The sequence below is a fragment of the Terrapene carolina genome, unplaced genomic scaffold, assembly GCF_002925995.2.
Source record: "Terrapene carolina triunguis isolate 2854851 unplaced genomic scaffold, T_m_triunguis-2.0 Scaffold32922, whole genome shotgun sequence".
NCBI classification, from domain to species: domain Eukaryota; kingdom Metazoa; phylum Chordata; order Testudines; family Emydidae; genus Terrapene; species Terrapene triunguis.
Genome location: NW_020697273.1, coordinates 480,741 through 506,031, shown reverse-complemented (window position 1 = coordinate 506,031; position 25,291 = coordinate 480,741). Strand labels below are relative to the sequence as shown.

The 25,291-nt window shown below is 40.9% G+C and overlaps 1 protein-coding gene across 1 annotated transcript in view; it reads right to left on the bottom strand.

Annotated features, from left to right (window-relative positions):
- Positions 1-25,291, bottom strand: part of LOC113405048 (nuclear factor of activated T-cells 5-like) — a 130,146-nt gene that overhangs the window by 8,805 nt on the left and 96,050 nt on the right. Inside the window, exons 9-12 of the mRNA XM_024216876.2 lie at positions 22,322-22,454; positions 17,377-17,454; positions 9,013-9,161; positions 4,562-6,986 (exon numbers count right to left, since the gene is read on the bottom strand). Coding sequence (XP_024072644.2) covers positions 4,562-6,986; positions 9,013-9,161; positions 17,377-17,454; positions 22,322-22,454 — 2,785 coding nt within the window. The remainder of the gene's footprint in view (positions 1-4,561; positions 6,987-9,012; positions 9,162-17,376; positions 17,455-22,321; positions 22,455-25,291) is intronic.

The window sequence follows — 25,291 nt, the reverse complement described above, 5'->3', positions numbered from 1 at the left end:
CAGTGGGACAATCAGCTGCTCTGAGACTCCACTAATAGGACCTCAGGAGTAGAGCCTCAAACTGGGACTGGTCTTCATGACAAGCAGTTGTCAGGCTGCCAGGTGGAGGGTTGGAGCATGGCTGCTCCTGCAAACCCAGGTTCAAGATCCATGCGTCATGACAACTACACCCTGAACGCCTAGTTTTGGAAGTGGACTATATGGCAATTTAAGACTATGTCACGTTACTATAGGGTATCAGGAAGATATCTATACAGTGCTTTGAAGAAATAAAAATGCTTTAAAATGGGGTAAGGTGCATTTCTCTCGGTATATGTACTAAAAGGAGTTCAATTCACCCTTAAACACAGTTAGAATTGCTTTATATTGAACATGGACTGGAATTAAATGCAGCTGGAGATTTATCATGACTGGTAAGAAACTTTAGAATAGACATTAACTGAGTTGATCACTCCTTGCTAGGTAAAATAGGAACAAACGTGTTGAAGCACTGGTATAAACTTTTGCAGAACTTCATCTTCATAGATTGGCTTCATTCTGAATTCTCTGAAGTTTCTGTCGCATTTAGATAATATCTCTAGAGATTAAGCAAATATAGAGTAATTCAAGCAATACAGAACTGCATATGGCTGTAAAATAAAAGTTGTGTACATCTCATCAATCAGGTATTGACATATTTTTGAATATGATCTTATGTAGGTGTATTCCCATGAATTTCATTCACCCATGTTAAAACTACAACTTGCCCTGCTTACACTAGGACTATAAAATGCTAGCTAACATTTGTTTAGAAAAAAAATTCCTAACATGGACAAGCGTAACTCATTTCTCCAGTTTAAATAAGACAATCAGCGATTGCTGAAGGATTTTAATTGGTTATTTTATTATAGAAAAAAGAATAGAATTAAAAAAAATATAACAGAAATAGCATAGTGGCCAATCCTGTTCCTGCTAACGAAATCAGTGGGGAAACTCACAGCAGGATCAGCACTATCCAGGTTCTCAGCAAAACACAGTACTTTTCCCTGAGAAGTATTATTTTAATTTCACAAAGTGCTTTAGAGAAAAGCATACTGCAGAGCAATTAAATACTTAATATATATTAGTTGTGTGTGTGTGTGTGTATATATATATTTATTTATTTTAAATTTATTTATTTATTAAGGTAACACTAAGTAACAGAGAGGAAGCCTGAAGAAACACTGAAGACTGCATGGTGGGAAATTTATGTTAGCTAACACCAGTATAACTTACCATGACTAGGCTACATGCAGAACTAGATGTGTGTTGTTTAAATACATCAGTTGTGCAATTTATCCACTGTTTCAAGTTAATTAAGTGCACTACATTGAATACATTCCCTGGCAATCATCCCAATTAAAAAGGTATGCCATTTCTCAGGGAGGCGATTAAGTGGATCCTACTATACTGGCAGCTACATAGGGTTCTATAAAGGCTAGTCTACACTGGCAACGTTAAAGCGCTGCGTGTGGTCGTGGCGTAGCGCTGGCTCTAAAAAACTCACCTCCATGAGGGGTGCGGCTCCCAGCACTGGTGCACTGTCTGCACTGGTGCTTTACAGCGCTGAAACTTGCTGCGCTCAGTGGGGTGTTTTTTCACACCAGTGCCAGTGTACACAAGGCCTAAGATTCAATCTATTCTAGAGCATTAAATATAATTCAGTGCACAAGAGTTACATTCCTATAATGAATCTATCAGAATTTTTCTATTTAGATGCAGTACTCAAGTTCTAGTAATTTTCTTCCAACTAATGAATAATCTTATTAAAAATGTCACAGGTCTAAACAAAGAGTCCAGAACTCTTGTCACTCATTCATGTATCTGTATACTTCACTCTCAGGGCCTCCCATCATCAATCCTTTTGGTACTATTTAACTTACAGTTCCAGACTGTTTAATAATCTTTCTAAATTTGCCATGAAGACTCAACTCTGCTCAAAGCAATCTAACAAAGAAATTTGATCACGAAGAAAAAATTGTCATCTACCAAGTAAGCAAAGAAAGAGGTACAACACATAATTTGTTTCTCATTTACTCAAAAACCCTAGGAAACTGCTCAGAAAGCCAGCTGGTCTATACCACTAAAAATGACAGTTAAAACCGTTACTTGGTACCTAGCCAGAAAGCCCCCTCTCCACCACCAGGATGATATTGCTATAGCTGTAATGCATTTTGTTGTATAGCATGAAATGAGTAGTGATTTCAGCTCAGACTGATACACATATCCATACCACAATAGCAAAGATATCACTTCACACTGTCACATCTGGCAATCTGGGCATAAGACGTGTTCAGGACCACATTAGTAGGGCTCCTTGTGGCACCTTAGAGACTAACAAATTTATTTGGGCATAAGCTTTTGTGGGCTATAACCCACTTCATCAGATGCATGGAGTGAACACTACAGAAACACTAACCCAGGAACCTATCCTTGCAACAAACCCCGTTGCCAACTCTGTCTGCATATCTATTCAAGGGACACCATCATAGGACCTAACCACATCAGCCACACCATCAGGGGCTCGTTCACCTGCACATCTACCAATGTGATATATGCCATCATGTGCCAGCAATGCCCCTCTGCCATGTACATTGGCCAAACCCGACAGTCTCTAGGCAAAAGAATAAATGGACACAAATCAGACATCAAGAATTGTAACATTCAAAAACCAGTAGGAGAGCACTTCAATCTCCTTGGACACTCAATAACAGAGTTAAAAGTGGCCATTCTTCGACAAAAAAAACTTCAAAAACAGACTTCAATGAGAAACTGCAGAATTGGAATTAATTTGCAAACTTGACACCATCAAATTAGGTCTGAATAAAGACTGGGAGTGGCTGGGTCACTACAAAAAATAATTTTCCCTCTGTTGATACTCACACCTTGTCAACAGTTGGGAATGGGTCACATCCACCCTAACTGAATTGGCCTCGTTAGCACTGACCCCCCACTTGGTAAGGCAACTCCCATCTTTTCATGTGCTGTATATTTATACATGCTTAGTATATTTTTCACTCTGTGCATCTGATGAAGTGGGTTTTAGCCCACGAAAGCTTATGCCCAAATAAATTGGTTAGTCTCTAAGGTGCCACAAGGACTCCTCGTTGTTTTTGCTGATACGGACTAACATGGCTACCCCTCTGAAATTAGTAGGGCTGTTGTCAAACACAGCAATCAAGACCTCAAAAGGATAAACAGCATAACACATATCAGCGAGGGTATCATAGGTAAGAACCAATATTTAAAAAGCTAACTCTATATAGGAAAATCAAACATCTGTCTCCTTTTACACTTAACTTTAAGATTCTTATCATTATCTCTCCTATGCCCTGAATGAGACAAGCTTATTTTTGTATATACCTAATACAGCCATACTTCTCTCTCAGAACGAATTTTGGGACTAGTCAGAATAACTAGTTTTCCATGCGTTTGGAAACATCCTTTTTATTCTTCTAATTTCTTTACTTTTAATAGTAAGTGTTCAAAAAGTGGAAGTAAAGGGACTGGCACACACGAGGAGTGAAAAACGTTGACTATCCCATTGAGGGAAAATCTGAAGACTAATTATTTTTGTAATGGAGTGAGAGAGAAGAAGAAAATACTTCAAACTTCAAGGTGAAAATTCAGAATAGTTAAAGGAACATTCAAACCTAACTGACAGATCTCAGAAAGTAGTCATCAATGGGGAATCATCTCTGAATAGGGCTGTTTCTAGGGGGGTTCCATAGGGATAGGTACTTAACTCAATGCTATTCAACATGAACTCCTAGTGCGATGCTGTGGCCAAAAGGGCTAATTAATTTGCTGGCTGTATAAACAGGGGAGTAATAAGTAGGAATAGAGGAGTCATTTTTACCTCTGTACATGGCATTGGCAAAATTGATATGTGAATAATGGGGACAATTCTGGTATCTACATTTTTAAAAGGACATTGAAAAATTGGAGAGAGCACAGAAAAGCACCACAAAAATAATTTGATGGTTTGTTTAGCTTATTAAAAAGAAGATTGAGAGATAACTTGATTAGAGTATACAAGTACCTTCACAGGGAGAAAATATGGGGTACTAACGAGCTCTTTATTTTTAAAAACAACTTCACTGACTTTTTGAAACACGTCCTTTTATTACCTCTATATAAGTATTAAGCATGAATTAACTATTTAGAACAGATCCTCTTCTATGAAGTCTAACTCTGAGCACTGATTTCACATTTTCCTTTCCACCCCCATGGTTTCATAGATAATCTTTAGTATTTTGGGATAAATGGTGTATATCCAACAGAAATGCAACTGTATTGGCTTATACACACGTAAACTTTTTGCATGTTCCACTGAAGGTGACAGAAGTTTCTCAAAAGGCATGGGTGTAATTTACTTATTTCCTGCCTTTAATGACTAACACTTTCAAGGACAGGACTGTAACCATTACCACTTACCACTTTACACCTCTACAAAGCTGTACAAACACAGTTAATTTTGTAGCCTCCAAAGTAGCTGTTTTTCTAAACCGTAATATTAGAATTGAGGATTTTTAACACTTACTGTTTTGAATCCCGAATAGGAATATTCCTGAAGTCTGTTGAGATGAAGCAGGAGAATTCTGCAGTTGGTTGATAGCACTTCCTGTTGTACTGTGAAACAAAGAAGACTGTTGCTGTGCAGGAGAAGCAGCTCCCTGAATACCTGTCAGATTGTTCGGAGAAGAGTAGGTGGGAGGCTGCTGCAGCTCTTGCTGGCTCATGCTAGTCTGCAAGGCAGACATGGAAGCTGAAGAGATGAAGAGGGTGACTTGCTGCTCTTGAGAACCTGGTGATCCTTGAACCAACTGAATCTGGGGTGAGTTATGAAACATGGTGGGCTGCTGTGTCTCTGGCTGGCTGGACCCAGGATTCTGAAGTGGAGTCACTGTTGTTTGACCCTGGAACTGCATGGGCTGTTGATCTTGATTCATTGGCGCCATATTGGATTGTGCATGAAAAAGAGATTGGTTCTGCTGCTCCTGATTAGTGATTGGATTTTGATTTGGGTTGAAAATCATCGTCTGCTTCTGAGAAGCAATTGTACTCGTATTTTGAGTACTGAACATCATGTTCTGCTGCTGTGGCTGCTGTTCTTGGGATGGAGGGCTACTCTGAATAGCAACCATTGAATGTTGAGGCTGGAAGATAGCCCCTTGTTGGTTCTGGGGCATTGTACTAGACTGGAGGGAGCCTAGTGATACTTGTGTCTGAAACAAACCCTGCTGAGTGGGCTGAGCTTGGGGTTGATCTTGGGGAATCATAGGGTTCTGAATGTGGGGTATCTGTGCCTGCTGCTGGAAAGAAGTTTGCTGCTCAGTGTTTGTGGCTGTCTGAAGTGGAGAAATGGAATTCTGTGTTGTAAAGAATGACATCTGTTCTTCTTGAGTTACAGGGTTGTTCATTGAATTCTGGGAAAGGAACATGTTGGCTGATTGCTGGTCTTGAGGTACAGAAGAGCTCTGCAATACACCCAGGGTGTTCTGGGAGTGGAACATTGGAGTCTGCAATTGGTCTGAAGAAGAGGAAGTGGTCTGATTGTGGACAATGGAATTTGGACTACGAAAAATAGACCCTTGTGTTTCCTGGGATATATTTTGAGCATCACCAATGGGATTCTGAGAGTGAAAAAGTTGAGCTTGTGAATGTGGGGATTGCTGCATGAAACTTCCTGACTGAATAGACATAATTTCCCCACCTTGCTGGAACAGTCCACCTCCCTGCTGTTGAGTTCCACCTGCCTGAACGGCCATCATGTTTTCCGTAGATGAAAAAAGGTTAACTTGAGGCTGACTTTCCCCACTGTGTTGCATCTGAACCATGGTCTGAAACACATTGTTTTGCATCTGTTTATTCTGTCCTGAAGCTTCTTCTCCATCTGCAGAACTCGATGTCTGAAACATGGTAGAGCCATTGGTCGAGACTTGCTGCTGAGCAGTAGTAGTTGTTTCATTTCCAGAAACACCAGAAGATGAGGAGAATAACTCACATTGCATCTGCATGTCTTCGCTTGTTGATAGCCCACTTAGCAAGTGGGAAGCTTGCTGGTAAACTGGGGACTGCTGGAGGTTTCCATTTCCTGAAGCTGCTGAGGAGAATAGATCAGATTGCATCTGTGTTGCAGCCTGGCACATACTTTGCTGCATTCCAATCACCATTGCTGCAGAAGTCTCCATTGCCTGCTGCTGCTGCTGACTGGACAATGAGCTCTCAGGCTGGGGATGGACATTTTCAGCTCTTCCAGACAAAAGATTCTCTTGCCTGGAATGGACTGCTGTCTCTGATGAGGAAAATATCCCAGGATTTACACTGTTTTGGATTTGACTAACTTGCTGAAAAATGTCTGCGCTGAGTTGCTCTTGAACATCCTCACTACTATCTGACCCAGAAAACAAAACAGAAGATAACTGCTGTTCAGCTTCTAAGACTTGCTGGACCAAATCAACATTTCCACTGCTTCCACTGGCAGTGCTGGTTGGAAAATTGCCAGCTTGCAGTTGCTGTATAGTGTTCTGTAACTGACTCACACTGTTTGCTGGTGAGAAAATACTTGATGAAATCTGTTGCTGTAGTGTCTGTGCTGGTTCTGATAGTGTTGACTGTTGTTGCTGCGAAGCCTCAGTTAACTGTGACAAAGTAACTACAGGGCTGTCTGATTGTAACACCTCTCTGGGTTGGGACTCTCTCGTCTGGAACTGTGCAGCTTGCTGCAATAGCGCATCACTATTCTGCAGTTGGCTGGGAGCAGAGACAGGAAAGCTACCGGGCTGTGAAATGTCCTGTGTTTGGATAGTAGTCAGAGTCTCTGCATTATACATTTTAGGCTGTATCTGCTGCTGTTTTTCACTCTCAGAAGGTAAATGAGAAGCAGCAGTTGAAAAGGTTCCATTTCCTGATATGCTGGACATATTTTCTAATGTTTGTTGAGTTGGTCCAACCACGTTTGTAGCCTGGTGGGAAAAAAAAAGCAGTACACCTTAAGAAGTATGTAGGATTACTCAGGTCATGCTTAGAAACCTTCACTGATGTCTTAGGATACGGTTATAGTTAATAAGATGACTTGCACTGCCACAAGAGATCAGTCAAATACTGCAGCTGATTTTAAAAGGGGATTCAACATTTTAACCAATAATATTTGTTGTTATGATGCTAAAATAAGGACGATCAAACCTTCTGTTTCACTGCATAAACTGATGCTGACTGGGACCAGGAAGGAATTTTCACTCATGTACTCTGCAGAATTGGCTAGATATATTAAGTGGGGGGTTATTCACTTTTCTCTGAAGTATCAGATAGTGGACTATTGTAGACAAAACACTGGACTTCATGGACCAGTAGTGTGATCCAGTACAGCAAGCAAGGTTTATGTGCATCACTGTGGGAAACTCCTATTTGTGAAGCTATAAGCCAGATGTAGGATAAAATAACTTGCTCAGTTTTTGTTTTTGAGCCATTAACAGTAAAAGCTGATAGGCTAATTCAGTATGGGAAACTGGTTTGCAACCCTTAACTTTTAAGCTGATTTTTGTTCTGATGGGGGGGGGGGGGGGGGGGGGGGGGGGGGAAGGGGGGGAAGCATGTCTTAGAATCCAGATAGTTTTTTCTTTGTGGGAGGTAGTCTAAATTCTTAGCAGGAAGTGGTAGCATTCATTTCATAGACACATAGGTCAACAGTTTCAAACTTGGGTGCAAAAAGTTTAAACAATTGCATATTTAGGCAACTGTGTAAAAGTTGACCTGATTTTCATAGCTGATGAGCACTTCACAACTCACCTGGGTTTCAGTGGGAATAGTGGATATTTAGCATCTTTGAAAATCTAGTCACTTTTATAAAGTTGCCTAAAAGTGGAATTGAGTGCCTAAGTTGTATGAACATTTTGGGTTTGTTTAGGTCATTTAATAAATAGTTGCAATGTAGAATGGCTTGCAGTATTTTCTTTTTCTCAAGTCTCCATGAAGTCATAGGTTTGCATGTATGTTTGTCCTGGCTTTATCCTGACTGTTCCTTGTTTCACTGACTGTGCTGTAAAGAAATAAAACTGTTCTTTATTTGTTGTGCTGCTGTACAACAGAGAAGCAGCCATACAATGGGGATACTACTACTGTTTTCCAGCTATTCTCCAGCTTTGTGTTATACCAACACATTTCCTGCAGCAGGTGCTTCCCTTCCTCAGCTGTTTTCCTGATCTTTTACTTACTTTGTCTTGGTTACAGTGCAGGTCTCATTTGGATATGTTGTCCAGCTTTGAGACACAAAAGCTGATACTCAGACCTTACAAATGAACCTGCCTGCACGTAGTTGGAGAATGGCGATTACTCTAGGAGGAAAATTTCCACTGTCCTAGAAAAGAAGCAAAAGGCATCCCAAACAAAACATCCTAAATAAACCACTAGTAAGGGCTACCCGACTTTTTTCTTAAGTGATAAACTGATAACGATCTCCCTTTACAGGCACATGTACTGGCACTGGGTCATAATTTTTTCCTTTACTCTGCCTGGTTTCTCATGTTTTCCCATCTGTAGGATTTTTTCTTCCCCCACTCTGTATATTTATTGCTTTTTTCCTTTTTGCTCCTCCTCATTCTCCCAAGTCAACAGAAAAGGCTGCTGCTCAGGGCAGGTCACTATTAGTAGCTTTCTGGAGGTTGTGTTTGATTTTATGGCTGAACACAGTGCACCAGGAGAACAGAGACTTTGGGCCAGCAAGCTACTAATAGAACTTGTACACCTGTGCTGCTCCACAGTCTGTTTCATTGAGGACAAGTGCAGGAGTCAGAGTGCTGTTGATGACTTTTAAGGGAATCACTCACTGCTTTATGTGCATGTCTGGATTACAGGTTTGACTGGATTTGGGCTATGAAGTTTTCACCACTCTCCTATTTCTCTCCTCTGCTACACACTACCATGAAAGAGTCAGACATGCTGTCATGCCCGAAGCTTGGATAATCAGCATAGTGGGCTCACAATTTAGCTTACCTTGAAGATAGTGGGAGATCTTTTTTCGGCTGTAACTTCCATTGGAGCCACATCTTCATTCTTAATCACACTGGTCGGCATAAGTGGAGTTATCAAGGCACTAGGAAGAATATTTACTTTATCCAGGTTACAGCCAGTGGCTGCCACTGCTGCAAAACACAAAGAGTTGATAAAATGTTATCCTGCATTATAGCCTTTAAAAATCATGGCTCAATGTATTGACTCCTTAGTGGCAGACTACTAGGGAGATGGTGGCTCTTTTCCAGTGCAGTTTTGCTGGGATGCCATAAACTTTCCTCCTCACAAGAGATGGCATGCTAAAAGGAGAGAGATCACTATAAAAATCAGAAACCTTGAAACAATCTTGGAATACACATTAAACCCCATAAATCAAACAACTGTAGTGTCAGATAAACAGGATTTTAAACAAACAGCAATGCTATACTTTTGCATTTCACGCAAGAGTACATTTCTAGACCAGCATACCCATACTTAAATTGTCTAAATTACAAACTTCTAGGGTCAAGAAATGATTTTCCAGATTGAAATAACTTAACTATATTGCATTTGAGATCGCAATATGAAACAATCCGGTTTCAGGATATGTTTGCACAATGGCAAGTTCACAAAGCAGTTTGGTTAAGTCTTCATTGGGGCGAAACACTGTAAAACAAAAATCTTGACCTGATCTGTATGTCAGCTTTATGATGCAGTATGTAAGTAAGATCTAACTTTGTCCTCTAAATGTTTCTAAACTTGGAGGGCAGGCTTCTTGAGGAATTAATTTTTTTCAATCCTAAATCCTTTCTAATCTAATTGCAAATTGTGCCTGACACCAACTGATGTTTTGGATGTGAATAAAAGGGAATTACTTAATTTCAAAAGTTTGCTGAAACTGCAAGTCTCAGACCAAGAAGTAAAATATGAAGCCTGAATTCAACGAAGTGCTAATCTTTTTATCAAAGGGCTGTTATCTTTTGCATTTCTTATCATCCCAGACCCAAAATCAAGGCTATGAAACAATTTTCCTATTTGTAATATACACACAGCATAACATGATACTGACTATGAACAGCCTTCTGCAAAGTGCCCTGGACAATGCTTTCATGTCCTACTCCATGTTCCTAGTACACTTACTCTGCAAGAGATCAGAGGTTCTCTCCCAAAAGAACATTTTGTATCTTGAATAATAAATCCTCAGCCATTAGTTGAACATAGTGTATAAATAGCCAAACAGGCTCTCCTCCTCTTTTCATCCGCTCAGTTTTGGAATGTCTCCGAAAACTTAAACCACAGGATTTGCATATTGGCCAGTTAGCAGGGAATACGGTTTAAGTGAGACAAGAGTTTCAAAACATTATTTCCATTCTAGAATAGCTATGTGTTTTGGCCAATTTGATATATAGATAGTTATCTTTAAATGCTAAATGCTATTTGTTATCAGAATTTCTTTATGCTCTAAAGGCAGGATTTAGAAACTGTGTTATCTTTTAACTTTAGTCTCATTGTGCTTCTCAGGAACAATGAAAAGTTCTTAATGCATTTTTGAAGAAGTGGCAGATAAACAACCATGTTAGTACAAAGCTAATTCTAAATCCCAATGATATATGGGTTAAACACAAACAATGGTGTGTTCGTTCACAATCAAAGGTATATTTCTTAAACTTTTCAACAAAATTTGGCTGGGAGAATGAAACCCAACAGAAGAAATTGGGAGCACTTTGAAAAAGTAGTAAAATATCACAATATTTCTTTATGCTTAGCTCCAGTATTTCTTTAAATTTGTACTTTCTCAACCAATACTGCACTATTTAGGTAGTTATGTAGCACAGTCAGCACAGTATCTGGAGACTGACACCATCACCAACAATTTCAGAATAAATGTAGTATAATAGAGGCAATGTCAGATACAGAGCAGTTCTTTAGCCAGAGTCCCAAACCTTGTGGGTCCACACACATGAACACCCTTTCCAAGTTTTAAAGGGTGCCCTGAGATTAAACTCTAGTTAGCTGGTCTTCTGCACAGCACTGACATGGGCCAGAACTCCAGCATTCTTTCACAACGTTAGAACTGTGGATTTGATGTGGTTTTTCTTTTTCAATAAATGGAAAGGTTAACTTTGGAATGGAAAGAATCCCATGAGTAATGTGCATAAATATCCGTGAGAAATAGTAAAGCCTTCAGTGATGAGCATGGCAAAGCCTGGCAGCTAGTTATGTAACAGTATGTGTAAAGCTCAGTGGATTTGTCCCACTCCATTTGGCAGGGATGCCACTTACAGAGAACAATAACTGCAAAGATTAGTAGCAAGTAAGAGGATTTAAATAGCCAGGACACATAACAAAGGGGAGAGAGAAGGGTATAAATAAAAACAGGAATGGAATCATGGGCTCAGTGAATTGACACATTCAAGACATTAATGGGGATTTGGATTTATGAGAGAGTTTTTCTCTAAGGTCCTTTGCATTGAGAGCTCAATAAAGATACTTTGCATAAGTAGTGGGTTAAACATTCTTCCTCTGTTAAACCATTAACAACCTCAGTAGAAGAAAGTATGATGTTGTTACTTTTTATAATATAAATACACATTGACGTTATATAATCTGTGTACAGCAATCCTATGCAGAGCCTTTGCCCCTTCCTGCCCTAAAACAAAAGTTTCCCCATCCCATCTACGGTACCAAGCTTGCGCATGTAGCCATAATGAATATGTCCGTACTAGGACTTTTTGCATTGTTCGTATCGCAATGGTGGAAGTGTTAGTTTAAACTGGGTGCAGGTGTTTTTTCCACTATGTCATCACCCTTCTCAATGTAGGGTGACAATGACAGCACCCCATCTACACAAACAATTCGACAACCATTTCTTCAAGTCATTTGTACCATTCCCTGTAACTGATGTGCAATGCATTCTGGGGTGATCCAGTCTGAATGTACCTAGATGCAGACAACAGCTCTGCACTACAGAGAATAATCCTGAGTTGGAAGTGGATTTTAGTGTCTATAAACCAATAACCCCAGAAAGGATTTAATAGACTACGTTGGGGTTAGTGCCAAACTACAACTGCTTAAGCTATCAACTAAATTCAGTAAGGACTCAAAGGAAAAAGTAGCTTCAATCCAGGGCTACTCAAACTACAGAAAATGCATCCCTTCCTCAGGGCTGGAAGAACCTGAATAGCTAGGGCCTGAGACAGCCAAACAGAGGAAATTTGATTGCTGATAGGAAAGACCTGGGCAAGTGAGTCAAGTGCTTTTGTAGAGCCCCTGGAGAGGTGAACTTTGGGGTGGGGGGGGTTGGATTTTTCTGTTTACTTCTCATGCCTTAGACAGCTGTGTGTTATTTAGGGATGGCCCAGCTTATGAAGTAGTTTTGCAACAGAAACTGATCCCAGTTCACATCAGACCCAATGGACTAATCCCCCTCTACTCCCTCCCGCCCCCCAAGGGAGGGACCTTTTTACTTGTCATTTTCAGAAAGGACCTAGAACAAGTATTAAGCTTTTGGTTAACTGCTCATCCCATGTGGCATTCCATTTTTGGGGAGCTGTAGGTCAGTGTTCCCTCTAATTTCTCCTACGCATATGCGGAATGAATTTTATGTGCACCAATATGAAGATGATGTGTGACACATCACCTCCATATTAGTGCACATAACAAAATTCATGTGGCGGGGGTGGGGCCAAGGGTTTGGAGTGTGGGAGGGGGCTCAGGGCTGGGGCAGAGGGTTAGGGTGTAGGGGTGTCAGGACTCCGGCTGGGGGTGCGGGCTCTGGGGTGGGGCCAGGGAGGAGGGGTTTGGGGTGCAGGCTGCCCCGGGGTTACAGCGGGGAGAGAGGACTACCCCTAGCTCTCTCTCCCCACAGCAGCACCTGGGCTTGGGGGGGAGAGGCGCCTCTCCCCACCACGGCAGCTCCGGGGCTGTGGCTGTGGAATAGGCGCCTCTCCCCTGGCTGCAGCTGGGGCGCCTCTCCCTCTGGCCACTGCAGGTCCGGGGCTTGGTTGTGGCTGGGGAAGGGGTGCCTCTCCCCTCAGTCGCGACATGTCTGGGGCTGGGCTGGGTTGGGACCCAGGGAGGGGCACCTCTCCCCTCGATTGCGGCAGGTCTGGGCCAGGGCTGGGGTGCTTCTCCCCCCGGTTGTGGCAGGTCTGGGCCAGGGCTGAGTTGGGGCGGGCACCTCTCCCTCCGGCTACAGCAAATCTGGGGCTGGGCTGGGCTGGGGCCAGGGTGCCTCTCCCCCCGGCTACAGCAAGTCTGGGGCTGGGTTGGGGCCAGGGTGCCTCTCCCCCTGGCTACAGCAGTTCCGGGACTGGGCTGGGGCTGGCAGGGAGAGGCGCCTCTCCCTGCCACAGCAGATCCAGGGCTGGGAGAGAGGCATCTCCCCCTGTCGCAGCCCTGAGTGCGTGCGCAGCGCTTAATAGGTTGCTGCGCAACCACACAGCTTAGAGGGGACTTAGATGTAGGTGATTAATTAGATTTTTTTTTTTTTTGGCTCCTCTCTTTCTTGTGGAGAAAGAAGGAAAAAAACCATGGAATCATAGAAACGTAGGACTGGAAGGGACCTCAGTAGATCATCTAGTCCAGTCGCCGGCACTGAGGCATGACTAAGTATTTTCTAGACCATTCCTAATAGGTGTTTGTCCAACCTGCTCTTAAAAACCTCTAATGACAGTGATTTCCCAACCTCCCTAGTTAGGAAGTATTTCCTAGTGTCTAACCTAAATCTCCCTTGCTGCAATTTAAGACCATTATTTCTTGTCCTGTCCTCAGTGGTTAAGGAGAACAATTTATCACCCTTCTCTTTATAACAACCTTTTACATACTTGAAAACTATCATCATGCCCCCACTCAGTCTTCTCTTCTCCAGACTAAACAAACCCAATTTTTTCAATCTTTCCTTGTAGGTCATGTTTTCTAGACCTTTAGTCATTTTTGTTGCTCTCCTCTGGACTTTCTCCAATCTGTCCACATCTTTCCTGAAGTGTGTTGTCCAGAACTGGACACAGTTCTCCAGTTGAAGCCTTATCAGTGCTGAGTAGAGCAGAAGAATTACTTTGTGTCTTGCTTACACCACTGCTGCTAATACATCCTAGAATAATGTTTGCTTTTTTTTTTTTTGGCAACAGCATTACATTGTTGACTCATATTTAGTTTATGATCAACAGTAACCCCCGGATCCTTTTCTGTAGTCCTCCTTCCTAAGTAGGCATTTCCCATTTGTGCAACTGATTATTCCTTCCTAAGTACTCTGCATTTGTTATTGAATTTCATCCTAATTCAGATCATTTCTCCAGTTTGTCAAGTTCATTTTGAATTCTACTCCAGTCCTTCAAAGCACTTGCAACCCTCCCAGCTTGGTATCACCAGTGAACTTTATCTATGTCATTATCCAAATCATTATGAAGATACCGAATAGCACCAGACCCATGACAGAGCCCTGCAGGACCCCACTCACTATGCCCTTCTAGTTTGATAGTGAACCACTGACAACTACTCTCAGAGTACAGGAGTACTTGTGGCACCTTAGAGACTAACAAATTTATTAGAGCATAAGCTTTCGTGGGCTACAGCCCACTTCTACGCTTTTCCAACCAGTTGTGCGCTCATCTTAGAGTAGGTTCATCAAGGCTGCATTTCTCTACATTGTTTATGAGAAGGTAAGACAGTAACAAAAGCCTCACTAAAGTTAAGATAGGACATCTACTACTTCCCCCTCAACAACAAAGCTTGTTACCCTGTCAAAGAAGGATATTAGGTTGGTTTGACATGATTTGTTCTTGACAAATCCATGTTGACTGTTACTTACTACCTTATTTTCTTCTAGGTGCTTATAAAAAGATTGTTTGATTATCTGCTACATTATCTTTCCGTGTACTGAATTTAAGCTGCCTGGTCTATAATCTCCTGGGTTGTCCTTATTCCCCTTTTTATAGATATATACAATATTTGTCTCTTTTCCAGTCTGCTGGGATCTCTCCTGTCCTCCAGGCATTCTCAAAAATAATCACTAATGGCTCCGAGATCTCTTCGACCAGTTCCTTAAGTATTCTAGGATATATTTAATCAGGCCATGTCAACTTGAAGACACTTAACTTATCTAAGGGCAGGTCTATACGAGAAGTGCTACATTGGCACAACTGCAGCAGGTCTAGTGAAGACACTCTATGTGGATGGGAGAGCACTCTCCCGTTGGTATAATTACTCTACCTCCATGAGAGTCAGAAGCTATGTCAGCGGAAGAGTGGCTTCCGGCGACATAGCGCCAGTGTGGACAGCGTTTAGGTCTCTGTAATTCGCATTGCTCAGAGGGGTGGCTTTTTAAGCAATAGTGTAGACTGCCCTAAATAATTCTTAATTCGTTCTGTTCCAATTTTAACCTGAGGCCCTATCCCAGTTACACTGATGTTCACTATGTTAGTCATCCTATCATTGCTAACTTTTTTGGCAAAAACTGAAACCAAAAAAGCATTTAACACTTCGGCCATTGCTGTGTTTTCTGTTATTGTCTTTCTCTCCTCACTGAGTAATGGGCCCACCGTGTCCTTGGTCTTCCTCTTGCTTCTCATATATTTGTGAAATATTTTCTTAGTACTCTTTAGGTTCCTAACTATTTTAATCTAATTTTTGCCTTGACCTTTCTAATTTTGTTACTGCATGCTTGTGTTGCTTTTTTGTATTCATCCTTCCTAATTTGACCTAGTTTCCACTTTTTGTATGACTCTGAGTTTCAGTGTTGTTGATGATCTCCTGGTTAAGCCAGGATGGTCTCTTGCCATAATTCTTATCTCTCCGACGCAGTGCGATAGTTTGCTCTTGTGCCCTTAATAGTGTCTTTTTTAAAAACTGCCAACTCTCCTGAACTCTTTTTTCCCCTTAGAATTGCTTCTCATGGGATCTTACCTACCAGTGCTCTGAGTTTGCTAAAGTTTGCCTTCTCTAAGTCCATTGTCTGTATTCTGTTTTCCTTCCTACTATTCCTTAGAATCATGAACTCTACCATTTCATGATCATTTTCAGCCAAGCTGCTTTCCACTTTCAAATTTTCAACCAGATCCTGTTTGTCATAAAGGTTCTTCAAAGTCTTTCCCTACATTTTCCCTGCAAGGTTAAACCTCATTACATATTGTTCTGTCCTTGCTGATTGGTCAAAAAAGTGCATTTGGTTTCTAGTCACATCAACTGCCAAGGTCCAAATGTAAAACTATTAACTTTAAATATCAGCTTTGTGATTTTAACCTGGAGCTATGGATTCCTATCAAACTTGTGATCACATTGTTTAATCTGCTCTCCTTTCAAAGTGTCTTCAACAGAGCAGGTTACGGAAATTTCCATTAACCGTGGCACACTAGTTTTAACAAATGAATAGAAATGTCCCCCTCCTTTACTATGTTCCAATACATACAATTTAAATACACCTCCCACTTCAAAACCGGATAATTTTGCACTTGTATCTCATGAGCCAAGTGATGCAAATGTCCTGATTAAGCAGCATTAATCACACAACAGACACTGGAGGGAATGAGTGAAGAATATTAGAAATACACCTCTACCTCGATATAACGCGACCCAATAGAACACAAATTCGGATATAACGCGGTAAAGCAGTGCTCCGGGGGAGGGGGGAGAGGGAGGTGAAGAGAAGGGGCCAGGGCTGCGCACTCCGGTGGATCAAAGCAAGTTCAATATAACGCAGTTTCACCTATAACACGGTAAGATTTTTTGGCTCCCGAGGACAGCGTTATATCGAGGTAGAGGTGTAGTAAGTATTCTCAACTTCCCCAGTGAAACCAGATATAAAAGCTCTACTAGGCAGCTACAGAACAGCCCCCACTCTACTTACAATACGGTCACAATGTAACTTCAACCCCTCTTAAGGTAATATCCAAAGCTAGAATGTTAAGAGGGGGTTGATGCTAAACTTAGTTCTTCTTAGTCTTTTAAATTTTATCTTGCATAAATTAATTCTCTTATATTTTCTAAATTCCTTGTAATAATTCCCATGTTAAGTGTGTAAGTGACAGAAACTTCATTTTCTCTAATATGCTTCCAAGGGATGAGGATGAAAGAAAGAGTGGAACATAGGGCAGTATACAGGAAGAGTCCAGATGGATTTTTTAAAACTTCTGAATGGTTTTTGCTCTATACTAATCCATGTTTATTTATATATATAAAAACACTGTAGTTGCAAGGTGAAGTCTTCAAAGTCAGAAAAGAAAAAGAAAAGTTATATGCATAGAATCTAATGATATGATCACAAACTATTTCTATGGGACCCCTAGCTCCTTCAGTGTACAATCTGGACAGGAATGATGGAGGAAGTTACAGCTCACTCATTAACAACATTGATAAGAATCAATTTAGTACCTTTTATAGCCTCTTCAAAAGAACAAGGCTGTGCTGGGCTGGAGATTTCTTTCTTCACATTAACATTCAGAGTACCAGCTGTTGAGACAAAAGACATTGCTGAATCTCAAGTATGTTGAAAGCATTCTCACAAGAAATGGCTACTTACCTTACAGTAACAGTGGGTCTTCAAGAGGTTTTACCCATATATATTCCACTTTTGGTGTGCATGTGCCCAATGGACTTGAGTTCAGATTCTTTTGGCCATTAATGTCCATTGCGGGCCATATTGGCACCCTGAGTTTCTTACTGCCTCTAATGGAGGGCATAAAGGGCAGGCCACCCCAACCACCTCTCCATTTCTTCACCAATATAGAACCTATATCTTTTCCGTCTCCTTGGTAGCACGGAAAGAGGGCAGGTTGTGGAATAGATATGGACAACACATCTCAAAGAGCCAAAGCTACTATAAGTAAATAATTGTTTTTTCTTCGAGTGCTTTGGAAACTCAATCAATGACCTAGATGACAGGAGGTGGGTGCCAGCAATCTACCTAAAAAAATTATTCCAAGAAAGCCCTACCAAAATAAGCATCAGATTTTGACGCTTCCACTGTGTAGTTATGCTTGGTAAACATATGCATTTAACACCACGTAGCTACCCTATATGTCTCTCTAGTTCTTCTCTACCCCTATCCTGATTGTGCTTCACACTCCCCCTCACCAGATCTCTCTCTCTCAAAGACCAGGTGCCCTCTTTTAAAGGTCAGCTGAGGTTAGTGGACCAGTCACAAGTGCACTGGCCCTGCTCTCACTTAAAGGGTCAATGGCACTCTGACATACCCTCAGAAGGCTTTTAAAAAAAATGTTGCAACTGTATGGTGTGAAAAATGTGAAATACACATGAACTGATGATCAGAAAGTTGAGATGCATACTAGGATCTGTCCATCTCTGAGATATCACATCTGGCTGGGGAGGCAATTGCACTGGAGGTTGGATGGAGATATTCTTCTGGTTTGAGAACCAGAATTGCCTCAGCCATGCCTGAACTACCATGACTATTCTGGCTGAATCCTGCCTGAGCTTCATGAAAACTCTTGGGATCAATAGAATTGGAAGGTAAGTGTACATCAGTCCTGGGGATCAGGGGATCAGAAATGCATCAGACAGGGATGCCAGACTTGGTCCTCCTCTGGAGCAGAGCTTTTGACACTTTTGTTTTCTTTGGTGGCAAACAGGTCTATGACTGGATGACCCCACTTGAGTGGCCTTCATTGACCATTTGTGGTCACTTGCAAATAGTCTGCTGAGATCTGCCAGCACATTCTGTAATCCTGGTAAGTATTTCTGTCAGACTCATATAGAAATTCCATAGGCATACACATTCATGACAAAGAATCTGCTCCCCCTTGTTTGTTTATATAAAACATTATTGAAGTGTTGTCTGTCAGGAATTGACTTATTCAACCTTTTAGAACTCAGAGGAAAATCGTGCAGGCCCGATGAATGGCCCTTAGCTACAAGGTATTTATGTGAAGCCAGGCTTCCTGAAGAGTCCATATGCCCCATGTCTGAGGATTGTCCAAGTGGACTTCCCACCCCAATGTGAAGGCATCTGTCACCAATGTCTTTGATGGCAATTGTGGAGAGGACACTTGCAAACTTTGAGAGTCTTTCCACCAGCTTAATGACAAGTGGTGCCGGCCACTTCCGAGAGCGGTGCGGGGCCCACAGCGCCACGGGGGGCAATTCAGCAGGCTGGATCCAAAGCCCTGAGGGGCCGGATCTGGCCCATAGTTTGCCCACCCCTAGTCTAGACAATACTCAGTCCTGCCGCGAGTGCAGGAGACAGTCCTACGATTCTATGTGTACAGGCACTCAAAAAAGAACCCATACAAAATACACAAGACACATTAGTTACATATTTCCAGGTCAAATTGGTCCTCATAAAATACATCAGTTTAACAATCATTCAGTAATTCACTTCTACTATCACATGAGGCAGAAAACAATCAGGATAAATTCAGGAGGAAAATGTTCACTTACATTTCCGGACAAGATTACATCTTCTAATACAGATACCAAATAAGTAAAAGTGAAAAATAAGGGAAAAAAGTCTTTGAGTCATGCAAATGCTCCTGGAACCCTCTTCCCCCATAATAAAAAGAGATGGTGTACCATGAATACTAGTATGATATTGGTAAACACATTTTACAACACACATATGAAATACAGCTTTTGTGGAGCTGAATACAGATATTCTCTGAAGGCAACATCTCCAAACAGAAGACTCCCTTTGGGTCACTGGGCCAAAGACCTGAACACTAGGCTGTACCCCACGAGCTCATTATAAACTTTGTGTGATCATTAATATTTTACCAAAATTACTTTAGACATTCAATATAGGGAATAAATTTCTAGCTCTCTTCTCTCACAATCAGATGATGTAAAGCTATCTATCCATTCTACTGACAGCCATGTTGTGTACAAGTAACAGGTAGACCATGCATTGGGATTTTCAAAGGAGCCTAAGGGAGTCAGGTGTCCAACTCCCCTGAGTTTAAAAAAACAACAACAACAAAAAGAGTATCTCAGCCTATGGACTACAAATAGCTGCACTGAAGGTTTTCATCATAGCAAAACTTTTATGTCTTTTTAACAGGTTTACAGTATATAGTCTCTCAGGCATTTGTAATTAATGTATAACTCCAATATCTAGCTGCCGCTCTCAACATTTCTCTAATCTTAATGTTTCACATAGACCATATTCATGAGAGTTCTCCTTGAATTTCTTTGCTCAGCAGAAATAGCAATGAGAGACATAGGACAGCAAGACATCAGGTTCTTATTATATTCTCATTTTGAAGCATGGAGAATAACACACGAAAGTCCTATGTAGCAAGGTAAGAGTACATCCCTAGTGATGACGTTGTTGAATCTATTACATCTTTCCTTGTCCTCACCCTGATCGACAGAAAACAGAAGATGAGACTGACACAGCTGATCAAATATATATATAGCACTAAAGTGAAGAGCTGTAGGTTTACTAGTTAAAATAATCATTAACTAGCATTTCAGAGGAATTTTGTGTCTAAAGACTATGTTACCAGCGTGGGAATTACCAATGAGCCTCATATTCACTCCCAATATAAGCACAATTTTCTGTGCACACACCTGTGTGAACCCTGTTGTGTTATGATGGCAATTTTCTGTCCATTGCAAAATCTGTCCAAATAGGATTTGCACATTAAAATTCTATCACCTGCATGCAGTTATTACTGCACTAATGAGTGCATGCAACATGTGGGAAGTGCAGTTGAAGCCTCACTGAAAATGAGATCCAATACATGTAAGTCTGGGAATAAGAGAAATTGTTACTATACCTCTCTAGAGGTACTTCCTTACAGTCACAGGCTCGTACAGTGGCGCTAACAGAGCTTGCACGACTCTTACATTCACCCTTTGTTTTATGCTGACTATGCTTCTGCTCTAGGTGTTCAACTGTAGCTATGCAAAACTTTTCATTGCCCTTTTTGCCATTACATAGGAGATCCCCTTGCATGATAGCTTGACCTCCCCGCATAAACAGAAGTAAATAAAATCACATCCCCTATGAGTATCATTAAGTTGCATATCTTATTTCTGCAGTGTAAGAGCCTCACCATGTATAGGTCATATTAGTGAATTATGGGACATCAGTTATGTAAAATAAATTCACATCTTATTCCCAGCCTAAGATAGTCAATAGTTTTCAAAGTTAAAAATAAAAAGAATTAGCAGTGTACTTCTAAAGTTTAATTTTCATTTCTAAATTGAACAAGCAAGCTGGGTACTGTATTAGAGATTGTGGCATCAAAAACAGAAATATGTGTATGATTTGCACCCTTCGGTCTTTCTACACGGAATGTTCGGTGCTATTTATTTTGCTATATCTTCCACTGCAAACACCTGTACCTTCACTTGCCCTGCAGCTTGGGTTCTTCCTTTTTTGAACTTATATAAACTTGAAATTGATACTACTATGTGAAAGCAGCAGCCTGTATCTGGCTGGGATTCCCTCGCTACAAGCCATAACAAGGATGGAAGTTAACCCTTCAGACCTCATTACTTGACAGAGCAGATTTTGCTAACAAGAGGAGCTCCTAGAATATTCACATTTCTGATGCCAATATAACAAGTAACTAAAGAAATTTTGATAACCTGCAATGATCAAAGTTTACTGAGACTGAACAGTCGGTTAAATATTGCACAGTCTACGAGAAAACAAAAGCCTTCGATTTTATTTATTTTTGAGTAGTGAGGAAACATTTGCTCCCTAATTCTTCCTCAAGTCCCTTTCCCTCTATGGTTACCTGTCTGCCATGTGTAGGGTCTCCTCATCCTTTGCAAGCCTTTTCACCACAACTATTGCAATTGCTATTTGACTTCATTCTGTGCTTAGCCTCCTGTTCAGAAATGAATTTTAGGACTCAAGATCCAGGGTGTAGACAGCTGAGCCCTAAAGCTATTTGCCTTCATGACATCCCTAAGGGTGGCTCTCTCAGTACTCGACAGCACACACCATCATCTTCATTGCAATCATGACTGTTACTGTCCCTCCCTATATTAGGGTCTGGGGAACAGAAGAGTCCTTAGCTGAGGGAAGGAACCAGGAGCCTTTCAAAGTGTTTTGGCCAGTAGAGGAACTGTCATGTTAGTGACTCAAAACATTCTTCCTAGAATGCCTTGAAATTTCAGAAGGCTGCTAAAGCACCCATATGTGCCACTTATCAAAGAAGAAATGTCATTGTAATGGTATATTATTACTGAACATGTATATTTGTTGAAAAGCCTATTACCCAACTTCACACAGCTGCTACCCTTGTTAGCCCCTTTCTCTCTGCTTCAATATTCAAAAATTAAAATCAGAAAAGATCTTGCAGGCAATTTTGTCCATTCCCTCCCCTCATTTCTTCACTTTACGTACATGTATCTGGAGTGTATGTAAATGACTGCACATCATGAGATCTTCCAGCATTGGTCACCACATATATCCCCACAGAAACAGATGAGGTTATTTTCTGGTCGTGATATGGTGGCACCTTCACAATAAGATGATTCTGTATTGCAAGGAGAGAGAGTTCATATTAGAAAGATTTCTTCATTATTTTAATTGCAATTTAAAAGGTAACTATTATCCATCCAAAGCAAGCCAAATCAAAGCAAAAAATGGACTAGCACAAACACTAGCAAATACATTATAGTAATTTGGGGGAGAGATAGCTCAGTGGTTTGAGCATTGGCCTGCTAAACCCAGGGTTGTGAGTTCAATCCTTGAGGGGGCCATTTAGGGAACTGGGGTAAAAATCTGTCTGGGGATTGGTCCTGCTTTGAGCAGGGGGTTGGACTAGATGACCTCCTGAGGTCCCTTCCAACCCTGATATTCTATGTTTCTATATTCTATTCTAAAAGAAAACCTGTAAGAAGTGCAGGGGGGAAGGCGGTGAAGCTGTGCTTCTGTTAAAAGAAATGGACAACCATGTGAAGCTGAAAAGGACACTGGAATGTTCTGCCTACAGTGCTTATTTGTAACATATAGTGTAAATGGGGCGGGCGGGGAGGAAGAGTGGGAAAGACATACACATACCCTTGAACTCCGGCCCTGATTCAGCAAAATACTTAAGCATGTGCTTAACTTTAAAACCTGTGCTTAAATCCCACTCAAGTCAAAGAGAATTAAGTACACATTTAAGTACTTTGTTGAATCAGGGCCTCTGTACTCAATATGAGCAGAGGTTCAGGTTCTGGCAACTCAGGCAAAGAGAACCTGAGTACAAGAGTTCAGTACATCTCCTGAATTCAAGATATTTACCATTTCATAGGTACTGGCAAGTTATGTAAACACAGAAGATATGAAAAAGATAGAAGGACATCCACTTTGAAAGACAAGGCAAGGGGCAGAAGAGTCAAAGGGCTGCAGAATTCATTTGTACTTCCCTCTAGTCCCTTTTATTCTGCAGCGTTACAAGAGTTTTATGGTAATTTTTGCATGCAAGGTTTCAGTCATTTCTATCGCCTACCCTTTAAAGATAACGTATTACGTGAATGCAGCAAAAAAGTCCTTGTAAATAAAACCTCCCAATTCAGTTTCCTAGTATTTTAAATTCTTTTTACTAAAGAACATTTGAATGAGTATTTGCAAGAAAGTTCACAGAAAGCAGAAGTGTCACACAAATATTTGCTGGAGTATTCACACCAGATGTGCTTTTGCAGCCATTTGGAAAAGATCTTTTAATTCGCACAAAAGAGTCAAACAATTACAGACAACAAATAAATGTGTAAACGTCCTGTGACGTTGCACTCTATATGATTTTATGAAAATATGTTAATGAGTGTGAATATAATGTAACTGGAATATGCTTCATGCAAAAAGTCTCTTGTAAGGTTTCACTACAAAGCTTATAATCTACTGAGTGTGTTCATCCTATTTGTATGAATGCATCATTCTTATATCTGAAACTAGAAATATGAAATATAACTCTGAGGTCCTACTGTAATTATGCAAAGTGTGGGCCATTAATGGTGGTTTGGAATCTTGATGGCTCTCATTAACCAGAACAATTGACTGTAGATGGCTCTGTTTACTTGTAAGCCTTCCTGTGAGTCAGGAAGGCTTGGGGTCTCACAATGACATGTGATCATGTCACCTGAACTGGTATCCATAAGAAGGAGGGGTGGGAACCCAGAGAGGGACAAAGGTTTCCTGCCTTGTGCAAGAGATATATAAGGGGGGTGGAACAGAACAAAGGGGGCTGCAGTCATGAGAAATCCCCTAGCTACCACCTGAGCTGGAACAAGGACTGTATCAGGGGAAAGGATTGGGCCCAGACTAGGAAGGCATCCAGTCTGTGATAGAAGCTTACTGAAACATCTCTGAGGGTGAAATTTTATCTATACTCACTTTCTTACTGTATTAGGCTTAGACTTGCATGTTTTATTTTATTTTGCTTGATAATTCACTTTGTTCTTTCTGTAATTACTTGGAACCACTTAAATCCTACTTTTTGTATTTAATAAAATCACTTTTTACTTATTAATTAACCCAGAGTATATATTAATACTGGGGGTGGGGGAGAACAGCTGTGAATCTCTCTCTATCAGTGTTATAGAGGGCGAACAATTTATGAGTTTACCCTGTATAAGCTTTATACAGGGTAAAACGGATTTATTTGGGGTTTGGACCCCATTGGGAGTTGGGTATCTGAGTGCTGAAGACAGGAACACTTCTTAAGCTGTTTTCAGCAGAAGCAATCATGAACAATCCACAGACCAACATTTGTTCCCAAACTATCTGTCCAACCATTAGAAATAAGAAATTGGTAAAAACTGTGTTTGTGGGCAATTTACCAACAGAAAAAAAATGACCAGCTCCAGTCAGCACTGTTTGCAATATTAATTCAACCTACAAGCCACCTAACTGTATGCAAAGATTAAGTCAATTACTGGGGAAAGTGTAACTAAACTAGAAAAAATTCAGCCAGACACAAAGAGCATAGAGAAGATACAATGCTTTCCCCCCACTGATAACACAATAACTCCCCAGGTGAAAGTCGTGGGCAAAATTTTAGATCCTTCCTTTGAACTATGTTATATGTACTATAACCTTTTACCAACTATTACATAAGGAGTCTCATTCACTGGCAAAACTGTGAAGTTCCACTCTGAGAAGAGAGTATAGCAAAGTAGCACCATTTTACTCACATATAGGTTCCTTGTACTTTCTGCTTATTATTTGTGTGTTAACACAGACAACCTGTTCTACGAGCCGTGCAAGTTATTTCTGTTAACCTTGCACAGCCAGCAAGAGCAGAATTTGAGTCATTACACATTTTCATGTTTACTAAGTTCCCATTCTATTTAGTGTTTTATACCACACAGCCATCATTGTGGTATCTAA